Source organism: Elgaria multicarinata, chromosome 4 (assembly GCF_023053635.1).
Source record: "Elgaria multicarinata webbii isolate HBS135686 ecotype San Diego chromosome 4, rElgMul1.1.pri, whole genome shotgun sequence".
In the NCBI taxonomy this organism is placed as follows: Eukaryota; Metazoa; Chordata; class Lepidosauria; order Squamata; family Anguidae; genus Elgaria; species Elgaria multicarinata.
In genome coordinates, this window is record NC_086174.1 from 18,725,741 (window position 1) to 18,737,994 (window position 12,254).

A 12,254-nucleotide genomic window follows, 5' to 3' on the forward strand; every position below is an offset into this window, starting at 1 on the left:
GCTACCAAAAAACAACAGAAAAAAAAAAGAAAAAACAAAACAACAACACCAGGCCAAATAAACCTGGTTTTGACTGACAGCTGCAAACTTTACTCAGTTTCTTAGGTGGACTCGACAATTGAAGCTGTAGTCAATTCATCAGAGGGAGATCAATCCTATTTTGTGAGTTAATTTTGAGTTAAGATTATTTTAAATGTCGTATGTTACTGTAATAGGTAATTTGAAAGAAAATATTAAGGATGTCCTTCTAACAGCAGGCCAGTTCACACATAACTACAGCCCAGGAGTTAAACAACCCATGGTCTGCCAGGGATGAGTGGGAGAGAGCCACTGCCACTTTTAATCTACAACCTACGATCAGCCTGTTCAAAGGTTGTTGAACGTGATCTGAAAACCCAGGCTGATGGGCTGCTTAGGGGCTAAACAAACCAGAGGTTAATGGAACAACAAACCATGGGTTTTAACTGCTGGGTTGTTTAGCCCCTAAACAATCCTTCCACCAGGGTTTGCACATCACACTCAACGAACTATGAGCAGGCCAATCGTATGGTTGTTGATTAAAAGCAGAAGTGGCAGGTGTGTGGGAGGCAGTGCACCTGCTCTTGCATGTTTTTAATTTTATTTATATATTTTATTACATTTCTGTACCGCCCAACAGCCAAAGTTCTCTGAGCAGTTCACAAAAATTATTAAGTTCTCACATTTCTTTCAATATGTCAAAAGGGAATCTAAATTGATGCTTTGGTAATATGTATATTTACATCTAAACCAACTGGTTAAAATGTTTGCCTGGATTTCGCGATGTCATTTTATTGGTTTTAAAATGGTAGAGTTCTTGGACATGTTATGTCAGAAAGGTGATTAATACATTTTATAAAAGAATTTAAAAAGCAGATGATGAATCAATTAAACATACTTAAACCGGAAGACAGCTCTGTGTGTTTTAACGCTTATAAAGAGATGCTCAGGCCTCGAAAAAATTCCCAGGGAAAAGATGATCGACACATATAGGAAAGCCACCAAACACATTACACAGATTTGGTGCAAAAAGTGTTCCAACTTATTTAATAGATTTCTATCTTGCCATTTAGGTTATTCCCCCTAGTTCATGTTAAGAAATCATGATGGGACATGGAAGCAACAGCCCCTCAGGTACATCATGACAGTCACTATGAAAAAATTGAGACCCCCTGCTCTAGAACTTTATCTTTTGCTGTCAATTGTTATGAAAACACTCGAGAGCCAGAGGCACGGTACCCTGGCACTGCCAGAATCTTAACATTAAGTGATAAACTGCACACCGAATTACAGTTCCCAAACAGGAGATTAAAAAGGGAAAAATACCTTTTCAATTGGTAAGGAAGAATCTTCCTGAGAAAGCAGACGTAAGATGTTAAGTAGTCAGAAAAGGACTTCAATTTCACCGTGGTTTCCTTGGAAGAGCAAAAAGACACTGTTTCAGATATTGAGTACCAACCTGTTTTGTACAGGGAGGGTGAGAACAGGGTAGGTGTATTACCAGCACTGTGACGGTGTCTTCTGTGATGCTCTCAAACAAGTGCAGCATTCCTTCCTCCAGAGGGCGAACGTAGGATGCATTTTCGTGAAGGTACTGTGAGAACTGAATGCAGAGAGACCAGTCAGTGGTTCCAGCTGGCATTATTATGTATTTATGTATTTATTTATTTATATAGCACCATCAGTGTACATGGTGCTGTACAGAGTAAAACAATAAAATAGCAAAACCCTGCCGCATAGGCTTACATTCTAATAAAATCATAATAAAACAATAAGGAGGGGAAGAGAATGCACCAAACAGGCACAGGGTAGGGTAAAACAGTCCATTATTATAATGAATTCTGGCACTGCTTTTGTACTGCCATTTTGGAGAGTAAATTACTGACTGGGTTTGCACATAAAGCTAATCCATGGTTTATTTCACCTATGGTTTATCTGGCAGACAATCAAGCAACCCATGGTTTGCTTGCTCAATTCTTGGGTTGTTGGTTTCCCTCCTCCTTCACCTGCTCCCTCCCCGTATCCCAAATATCTTTGTAGTGCTGTGTTATTGGCATGTTTGTTTGTTTTTAACTGCTCTTGCCCACCACCACTGTAACCTGAGAAACAACCCATGAACAACCCATGATTCTGGGTTCATACATAATGACCCGTTGGGGAACATTTCCTTTAGTTCTCTCTGCACTTCTGCTTACACTGTTACAAATGGGTAATTTTAATAGCTAAATTCTGACCATTCTCTAGAGCTGTGACAAGCTGGTATGTGGCACGATTACATCACAAGTTCACTTTAAGCTAGTTGCCTGAAGTTCACCCCAAGTCAGCTTACCTTCTGATTTAATGGTGATATTGTGTCTGTGGCAGAATCAACAGGGAAGATCTGGACTCGCTGTTCCGTGTAGGTGTGGAAATTCAGAAGGGCCTTCACCAAATCTTGAACGAAGGCCAGCGCTTGACCAGCCAGGTCACGCAGCTTCAACTGCACGGTACAAAGAGCAGCCGTGTTACTTTGATGGGAGTGCAATCTGTGTTTTACTAGAGGCGTTTCACAACGGTGCCTCTAACTGAACAAACACAAGATACGAATTCAGCAGAGGCCCTCCCTGCTGCAAAGGCTCTTCAGTTGGAGAAGCGGAAAAAAGGCTCTTCGGTACAATTGAGCCGGAGGGAATGCTGGCGCTCCTTGCACATTTCTCAATGGCAAAACCAAAATGCAGTTTGTGGTGGAAACTGAAAGCTGCTCTATACGCCAAGTCGTATCCTACCAGGCAACCCATTATCATCTGAACTGATTAGATCACACACGCAAAAGCGCCGACTGAGCATCAAATTTTAGCAGTATTAAAGCTGCACGGAGGATCATATCCAACAGATGCGCAAGGGGAGAGCAGCTTGAACCACCCACCTTCCTCTTCCCTACCTCAACCCTGCAGCCCACCCCACACGCCCCTGCAGAGGGAGCATTTGATCCCACTGTTAGCACAAGATTTCTACACCTGATTTGGGGCGATTCCCCCCTCCCCGCACTGTAGCCCCATAGAATACAATCCCCACTGTTCAGGAGGCCCCCTGATACCCTGGAGGGCTTTGGGGGGGGGATATGGGGAGCAGCACTTCCCTTAAAATCCCCACTCCCATCTTCACTGCAACTAAGCAGCACACCAGCACCGATGTTAATGTACCTGCTTCAATGTAAATTGAATGGCCAAAGCGTTAACCAAGTTCTGAAATGATGGCTTCTTATTCATAGTTAAGAGGAAACCAGCATTAGATTTTTTTCAAATGTACTTTTAATGGGTTTGTATTCTGTTTTATTTTGTCCACCACTCCAAAATTCTGAACGGGGAGGCGGTATATAAATATTGTAAATAAATAAACAAACAGCTCTATGCTGGCCCACAGCCTTATGCCAAAGATGCCTCGTCCTTTTTAGGCTTAGCGTTGTAGGTCTATCACTCACCTGCCGCCGTCTACTGTGTAATGGCACATTCAGAGCATTATACTGGCTGCACCCTACAAAATAATGCAAATTATTACAGTACTCAATCTGAGCCCCTGAGAGAGGACAGGCTAAAAATTCAAATACATGAATAAGATGGTGGTGGGGGCAGCATTCTGCAAAGGCACTTTAAACCAGGCAAGGGAAACCTCCAGCCAGTGGGCCCAAACTGGCCATGCATCTTCCCAATCCAACCTGTAGAGGCTTGGGCAACCTTGGCAAGCCCTGCCCCCTAGGATGCTAGAGGAGGCTTGAGGAAGCTAGCAGGGAGAGGAAACTCCACCCTCTCCAATTACTAGCCAGCGATAGCAGCAGGAATTCCATCTACTTAAGTTTGCTGTTCACTGCCCCAATTGGGAAGGAGAGTAGCACACACTTAGCACTTCACCCGCCCCACTTCCTTCCCAATGGGCACGAGCTGGAAGGACTCCACCTGGCACCTTGGCCAGGGAGCCTCCAGTGCATGCAGCCACTCTCTGGCCAGGAAAAGCCCGCATGCACTGGAGCCAGGCCTCCTCCGTCCGGCACCTCAATTGGGGAGGAGCGAAGCTGCCTCGCTTCCTTTTGCTCCTGCATCAAAAGGCAACAGAGGAGCAAAGGGGATGTGAGGGAGGAGTAAAGCCAGAGTCTCAGTGGACTTCGCTCTGCTTGGGCTTTCCCTAGCCAGGGGAAGACTAGCTGAAGTGAAGTAGGCACACCAGCCGAAGCATCAGTGGGGTGGGGTGGGGGGTCCAGTGATGTCAGGCGGTGGATCCTCATCCCCTGAAATCATCTGGCCCATAGGAAGGCAGGGAGGAAGGAGTCTGGGAGGCAATAATGATAACAACAACAACACTTATATCCTAGTTTTCTGACTCAATTAGTAGGTAGGTCAGGATTCTCACTATATTGCACCTGGAAAAGCTGAGGCGAAGAGACAGGAGCTTATTTCAGGCCACAAAATGAATTTACGGTAGAGCCAAAATCTGAACTGGGAACTTCCTGGCGCACAGCCTGGTCGTTTAGCCAGCCCACTACACTAATTCTTTTATATTACAAACATGGGTTTCTTAAGTAAGAAACACAAATGAGATACCTAAATTAAGGGTATCCATGAATCCTTAAGGCTAGCATCGATTTCAGCAGTGTCGCTTGGCAGCCATGCGGCGGATGCCACACACCTCGTGAGCTAACTACGTTTCTGGACCACCATCATCCAGAGGCTCGGATGGTAACAATAAATTCAAGACCACATATAAGATGCCCAAAGCTAAATGGGGGAAATAAAAGATTTTAAACCTGAATACATTCCTCCCTTAATCCCAGGCACTAAAAGTAAACTTGGGATTTTGCAAAAGGAGATAACAAACAGGACCCCAGATTGAAGAACTCTACAAAGTGAAGCAAATGCCGTAGGAAAGGGGCATCTTCTGTGAACTCCTACCATTGGCAATCCAAAGTCAGTGCACAGGAGGGCCACCCATGGCCCTTGAGATGTTCTGGCTAACATCAGCCCTAGCCAACGGTGAGAGATGGCATCTGGAAGGCTACAAGTTGCCTACCCAAGTTCATGCCTGGATGGCCAGCTTGTGGGCACACTCCTGATCCTAAGAGCAGGTCTTCCCCAAGCTGGTGCCCTCCAGATGTGTTGGACAACTCCCACCACTCCCCAGCCACCACGGCCATGCTGCCTGTGGGGTTCATAGTCCATCTGTCTTAGAGGATGTGCCTGAAAGACCTGAAATCAAGGTTGGCTTCAGATATTCAAGCAAGGAGCCACAGCAGATAAGCAAGTAACTCATGATTCCTCTTTAACAAGCATCTGGAACCGTATCTCTTGCCAGAAGATGGGGGAGATGAAGCTTTCTGGGTTACAAAATGGAACAACAAAAAAGAGAGGCAGTAGCTCATCCAGTATCATCATTCACGTGCCCACAGCCATCCTCAAATAGCCGTTTTTACTGAATCTTCTCTCATGTGATTGTCTTATAATAGCATTACTGCTCTACATCCATTCTCAAAAGTGTATGCACAAGTGAAACAACATGGTTTTAAGGAACCTAGAGCAGCTTCCATATATGGCAGCCCTCGGTCATGCACACCAACCCCCATGTCTTTGTGCACTTATAGTGGAGATTTCACCGCCATGTTCTACAACAATGGTTGGAGGTGCTGAAGAAATTACATCAAGACATGGGGTAGGTTGCACTACCCATGATAGAGTGGGGGACGGAAGTTCAGCGCAGGGCTGTCGTTTTCAGTGGAAGCCCCATGTTCCTTATACAGTACAGTTCTACCAATCCGAAGTTTAGTTCTGGATTGAGCAAAACGAAGTTAATTTAACTCTTTTTAGTTTTCTGTATTTTGTTCCTTTAAAGAGAAAAAGCAATCAATGCAATACCTACTTGTGTCATTGAAAGGTACTTTTTCACTGATGATATGTAAAGATTCATCCAACCGGCTACTCAAGTCAGTATGAAGATGCTTTAGCTGTTGCTGGCTGGGTGATAAGAAAAAAAAAAAGACCACAGTATTAAATGTTAGTTTGGGGCTGTGAGACATACATTTCCCATAAAGGAAGAAAGCATGACAAGCAAGCTTCACAAGACCTGATGGATCATGAAGAAAAACCGTTGTCTATAGTAGCAACCCTTTATCAATAGTGTTTTCTAGAGATGCAGCTCCAGTAGTCTAGTAACTGATGCACTGACTACCACCATTCCTTGACTGACCTTACCAAGGCACCATGGCTGCAAAGCTCAAGGCCAGAGGTGCATGTGATGAGCTGCAAATTCAAACTTGTTTTATATTAATGGGAAGTGAATTATTAAGTCCTTGAATAAAAATGATACTTGAATTGGTTTAACAGTTATGTGCAGTTTTTTCCATGAACATGAAGATGTCCGTCTAAGCTTAATTCGAGCGCAATTGAACCTCCTTTCATTTCTTTAAGTTAGTTGAGCATCCAATTCCATACTTGATCGTGAGCTTAAATGCTCAGTGTGCATCATGATGATACTTTCCCAGAGACAAAGGTGGAGACAACGCTGGGTCTTATTTGCACCATCCCCACATCTGCATGCACACCAGAGGCATCCAGGGGCAGTAACAGCTCCCTCTCACGCACACAAGCAGTTGTTGTTCTTCTAAGCATAGCACTCGCACATTACCGGGTACAGACAATATGCTATCATGCACACACCAACTGAGAAGAAACCAGTGTCCTTGACCTAGTTGCTCTGTAAGTGCCCTCCTGAATTGTACATGCCGCTACAGCAGGGATGGAGAATGGCTGGTCCTCCAGATTTTAATGGACTGCAGCTCCCATCATGCCCCATTATTGACTGTACTGGCTAGGACTGATGGGAGGTGCAGTCCAGAGGGCCACAAATCCCCACCCCTGACCTGCAGGGTATCCTAATGAGCAACATGGGCCGCAGGGCTGACTCAGTAAACAGTTGCTTTCCATCCCCATTTCTGACAGCAACTATAATAAGTGAAAACAGTTTTACTACTAGAACTTTCTCCATAAAATTAAGTACTTTAAAAAGAAGAAGAAAAAGAACAGTAACATACCATTCTTCTGTCCGAACCCTGCAGTCTTTGGCTTCCCTCTCTAGGGTCTGAGATTTGATCTAGAAGGGAGCGGGGTGAGGAAGAGCAGGGCTGTCAGTAACTATTTGCGCAACCCATTCCACGCTGGGACAGCGAGTGCATTTTGCGATTTTAAAAATTTACAAGCCACAATTCTGCCAAAAACAGCATGCAAATCAGTGTTGAATGCTAAAATGAAAACAACCATCAAAATAACAAATCGCTAAAAACTAAATCACCATCAGGTAAGTATTTAAAAACAGACCATAAATGAAAGCCATCATGCAACCCGCAAAGAATGCTAATTGAAAAAGCAAGGTTTTCATCTGTCATTGAAAGGCCAACAGTGGCTGTGTCCTGACAAGCGTACCTTGGCTTAATAAGCCAAATATGAATGAGGTTTGCGGCCCCACATGCACTTCACTCCTTCCTTCATGTGGACAAGACAGGAAACCTTCAATTAACTATAGTTACCTGTTACATCCAAACCAGGTAATAGTTTCTGAACAAGCCAACACGTGACACCATGCTTTAAAGTTGGCTTCGAAACCTGGCTTGTTCGGAAGATAGTTAAACATGGTTTCCCGGTTTCGAATCAAGCAGTTCACTAAAGATTTGTTTCCCAGCTCAAGAGAAGAGTAAAGTAGTTGTGTGTGGGGACAACAAGGCTTGTTCCAAGACTTGGCTTATAAAGCCGAGATAGGATCATCAGAACACAGCCAGAAGGCCTCTGCGGGCCGAGTGCAAGGACAGGGAACGCCTGGCTTTGAAACTTACTTCTAACTTGGCTTTATCACTTTGCAGTTTTTCTATGGTATCCATGTACTTCCGAGTGAGGCCATCCACCACGGCTTGGTGCTGTGCAGCCTCCATCTCCAGGACGTCAAGTCTGCTCCTCAGCTCAATCTCCAAGCGCTTGTGTTGCTCATCCGCCTCAAAGAACTAAGACGAGAAGGGCAAGTAATGAGAAACTGCCACGGAGTGCAACCCAGAAAAGCATCGCACAGCTTGGCTCTGCACCAAGGACAACACTGGAACTAAGTCCACAAGCAGAGCTCAGCAATGATCAGGAACTCCTGAAGGTGTCTTTCTAAAAAGTAAAATAACCCCTTAATAGCAGCCACGGGTAGAGAGTAAGGAAGAGCAGGTTAACGTTTTCCTCTGAGGTTTCCCAAATAAAAGAATCCTCCCAAAGATGCTATTTGCCACACATATATGCCGCTGTGCCACCCTTATCCACTTTTATATAAAAAAAAATCAGAGTTCCCAATCACAGATCTCCCGTGTCACATCTAATTGTGCCCTGAGCTAATACTGAAGCCTTGAAACACCAAGATAGATTCTAAAAGTTCAAACCACTCACTCGAATATCTGGTTACTTGCCTCATGGTTTGCCTCCTTCAGCATTTTTCACCATGTTTTCTCCACCAGACATTTAGCATGTGAGACCTTGCCTCACAATCACCCCCAACCACTATGCTGGTTCAAGCCCTATTCCACCTTCAGAACCAGACAAATGTAGTGAAAGAGGAGGGGAATCTTGCTTCTGAATAGGATAGTCTTCCTGCACTGGCTGTGTTTGCAGTTTCTTTTTTTAAAAAACATTAAATACTAGGCATTGTTAGCTCTAGTGCTGAAACTGTTCAGCCAAAAAAAAAAAAAAAAGGTTGTAAAAGTCAAGCAAAAGCGCATGTCGGATACTGTGTAGAATGCATTGGACTAGTGAGACCCGGGTTCAAATCCCCACTGAGCCATGGTGCTTTCTGGGTGACTTTGGGCCAGTTGCTCTTTTTCTCAGGCTCACATTTGTAAGGTTGTTGGGAAGACAAAATGGCAAGACGAAGAAGAAGCTCAGAATCAAGTGTTGGAGGACTGAGATGAAAGAAGCAGATGGCTGCACTCTTTTTGTTTTAAGAGGCACATTTGCATTTCTGTGCCTATGTATTTATCCATTTATACACACACATAATTTTATGAACAGTGGCAAAAATGCTGGAATAGAAAAGTGAGAGTCTCTGGTCCCATTGAGGCCATGAGCACTAGTCAATAAGCACCTGTGACAGACACATGTAAAACGTTTTAGCCAGCCTTCAACCCTTTCAGAGGGGAAGAATTTAGTTATTAATGATTTGGACGAGGAGGTGCAGGGAATGCTGATCAAATTTGCAGGTGACACAAAATTGGGTGGGATAGCTAATATCCTGGAAGACAGAAGCAAACTTCAAAGTGATCTTGATAGGCTGGAGTGCTGGGCTGAAAACAACAGAATGGAATTTAATAGGGATAAATGCCAAGTTCTACACATAGGAAAAAGAAACCAAATGCACAGTTACAAGATGGGGGGTACTTGGCTCAGCAATACTACAAACGAGAAGGATCTTGGAATTGTTGTAGATCACAAGCTGAATATGAGCCAACTGTGTGATGTGGCTGCAAAAAAAACAAATGCTATTTTGGACTGCATTAATAGAAGTATAGCTTCCAAATCGTGCATGGTACTGGTTCCCCTCTATTTGGCACTTGTTAGGCCTCATCTTGAGTATTGCGTCCTGTTCTGGGCACCACACATCCAGAAGGATGCAGACAAGCTGGAGGGGGTTCAGAGGAGGGCAACGAGGATGATCAGGGGTCTGGAAACAAAGCCCTATGAAGAGAGACTGAAAGAACTGGGCATGTTTAGTCTGGAGAAAAGAAGATTGAGAGGAGACATGATAGCACTCTTCAAATACTTGAAAGGTTGTCACACAGGAACTCTTCTCCATTATCCCAGAGTGCAGGACATGGAATAATGGGTTCAAGTTACAGGAAGCCAGATTCCAGCTGGACATCAGGAAAAACTTCCTGACTGTTAGAGCAGTACGACAATGGAATCAGTTACCTAGGGAGGTTGTGGGCTCTCCACACTAGAGGCCTTCAAGAGGCAGCTGGACAAGCATCTGTCAGGGATGCTTTAGGGTGGATTCCTGCTTTGAGCAGGGGGTTGGATTCGATGGCCTTGTAGGCCCCTTCCAACTCTGCTATTCTATGATTCTAGTTTCCCCTTGTTCAGACTGAAGCTAAGTAAAGTCCTAATGAATCAGTTTGATCACAGCCTAAAGAAGAGAGAGTGTGAGAGAGGGAAAGCATGAACAGCGTATGCTTAATGTACATAGTACTTTCTGAACACTAAATGTGGAAATATTTTGGTCAGAGCGGGAAACAATGAGAAAGAAGGAGCAGGATGGCCGTAGGTAAGTTTGGTCAGGAAGACAGGGGCTGGTTTCAGGGGGGCGGGACGATGACTGTGGCAGATTACAGCCCTGCGTACATCATTATTGTAAGAACAGGTGAAAGAAAATCTACCCCAAACCTCTAGTTAGAAGGCAGAACCAGCCATCTACACATCCATATCCAGACAGCAGCGTGACTCCAAGCCAACACATGCTTTTAGGAAAAATAGCTCCAGTGAAGGAGCACATGAGTTGCTAACATGGTTAGCAACTCACTCTACTAGCAAGCCTTCCTACCCCAGGGCAACACTCCCTCACCCTCTTGCCCCCTACACTACAAGCTGGTGAGAGGGAGGCAGGGGAGAGAAGAGGAGACACGCCTCCCATTTCCTCACAAACACCCACTGCTGACTGTTCTCTCAAGCTTTACCCCAGGAAGAAAGGGCAGAGGGTTATTTCCTTTCCACAAACCCCAACCAACGCCTCCCCTCTTCGCTTGAGCTGGTTCTCTCCCCTGCACATTTCTTTGGCTCTGCTCCTTCGTGCCTTTTTCAAGCCAGGAAACTCCATGAAAAGGCACCAAAGAAAGAATGAAACGGAAGGGCATACAAGGAACAAAGGATCTTCCTTAGGAGTGCCTCAATCCCTCCCTCCCAGGATATTTTATGACCCCACAGAACAGACGCAGATGCGAGTTGGGTTAGATGATTCTGGATCTGTTCTATTCTATCAAATGACTTCCACTCAGGTACTACAAATGTGTTGTTCTTTTTAGATCAAAAGGCTGGTTATCTGGAGATCTGTAAACTCAGGACACTGTGAAAAACGAAGTTTCAAAAGGTGCTCTGAAAAAGACGGACGGGTCATTCAACTGTTTAATGTTTCTCAGAAGTTACACATTTCTAGAGCTCACTACGCAGCCTATGGACTATCCAAGTTCACTGGCACAAACAAAATAATTCCGTAACACAATCATAGTGTTGAACCATCCTTGCCAGACTGTTCTTTGAGACCAAAATTAGAGTCCTTAGTGGGGCAGCCTGCTTATTACAAAAGTCCATGAGTTAAACAACCATGGGCTGTCATGAGCAGGAGAGAGTGCCAGCCACTTGCACATTTAATAAACAGTGTACAATCAGCTAATTTGTAGGTTGTTGAGTGTGACGTTCGAACCCAGACCGATGGGGAGTTTATGGTCTAAACAACCCAGCGATTAACCCAACAACAAACCATGGTTCTGGGTTCGCATGTCACACTCGACAACCTACGAACGAGCCAGTTGTGGGGTTTAAGCAGTAAAACTGGGCACATGGAAGGCAGCGGGCTTGCTCTCTCATACTCATGCATGACAATCCATGAGTTGTTTAAACCAGATCTGTACTAAAAGACTTACATACCTGAATATGCAACCGTTCATTCTCTTCTATCTTCTTCTGAAGGTCTTCATCAAAGACATTCTTCTGTTCTTGACTCAACTGTGATACAGGTTCACCACTTTTCTAATAGGAAGTAAAAGCATTCCTGTTTACTGAATGCACTTAAGAGATTACTCCATATAACAGCTCCTGTGGATTCTTACAACAAAACATTGGATCTGTTTATACTTCCCATATGTAGGATTTCTTATAGTTACTATTACTACAGTGGAACAGACTTGCGAGCTGGCATAGCCTTAGTTCAAATCTCACCTTATCCATGAAATTACTGGATGCTTTTAAGCAAGCCAATTAAAACCTCAGTCTCAACAACATAAGATGCTTATGTTTAGCTGTTTCAGTGCTAAACCGGTGTCTGTCGGCAGTAATGGACTGGATGATGGCAAACAAATTGAAGCTTAATCCAGAAAGTCAGAGGTGCTCCTGGTGAGTTGAAAGGCAGATCAGGGAAGAAGAATTCAACCTGTGCTAGATGGGGTTACACTCCCCCTGAAGACACAGGTCCGCAACTTGGGTGTA

The 12,254-nt window shown here is 44.4% G+C and overlaps 1 protein-coding gene across 1 annotated transcript in view; it reads right to left on the reverse strand.

Annotated features, from left to right (window-relative positions):
- The window catches only part of PPP1R21 (protein phosphatase 1 regulatory subunit 21), a 49,960-nt gene that overhangs the window by 29,633 nt on the left and 8,073 nt on the right, over window positions 1-12,254 (reverse strand). The window contains exons 4-11 of the mRNA XM_063123864.1: window positions 11,697-11,798; window positions 7,868-8,032; window positions 7,073-7,131; window positions 5,902-5,996; window positions 3,479-3,531; window positions 2,348-2,497; window positions 1,520-1,621; window positions 1,345-1,433 (exon numbers count right to left, since the gene is read on the reverse strand). Coding sequence (XP_062979934.1) covers window positions 1,345-1,433; window positions 1,520-1,621; window positions 2,348-2,497; window positions 3,479-3,531; window positions 5,902-5,996; window positions 7,073-7,131; window positions 7,868-8,032; window positions 11,697-11,798 — 815 coding nt within the window. The remainder of the gene's footprint in view (window positions 1-1,344; window positions 1,434-1,519; window positions 1,622-2,347; window positions 2,498-3,478; window positions 3,532-5,901; window positions 5,997-7,072; window positions 7,132-7,867; window positions 8,033-11,696; window positions 11,799-12,254) is intronic.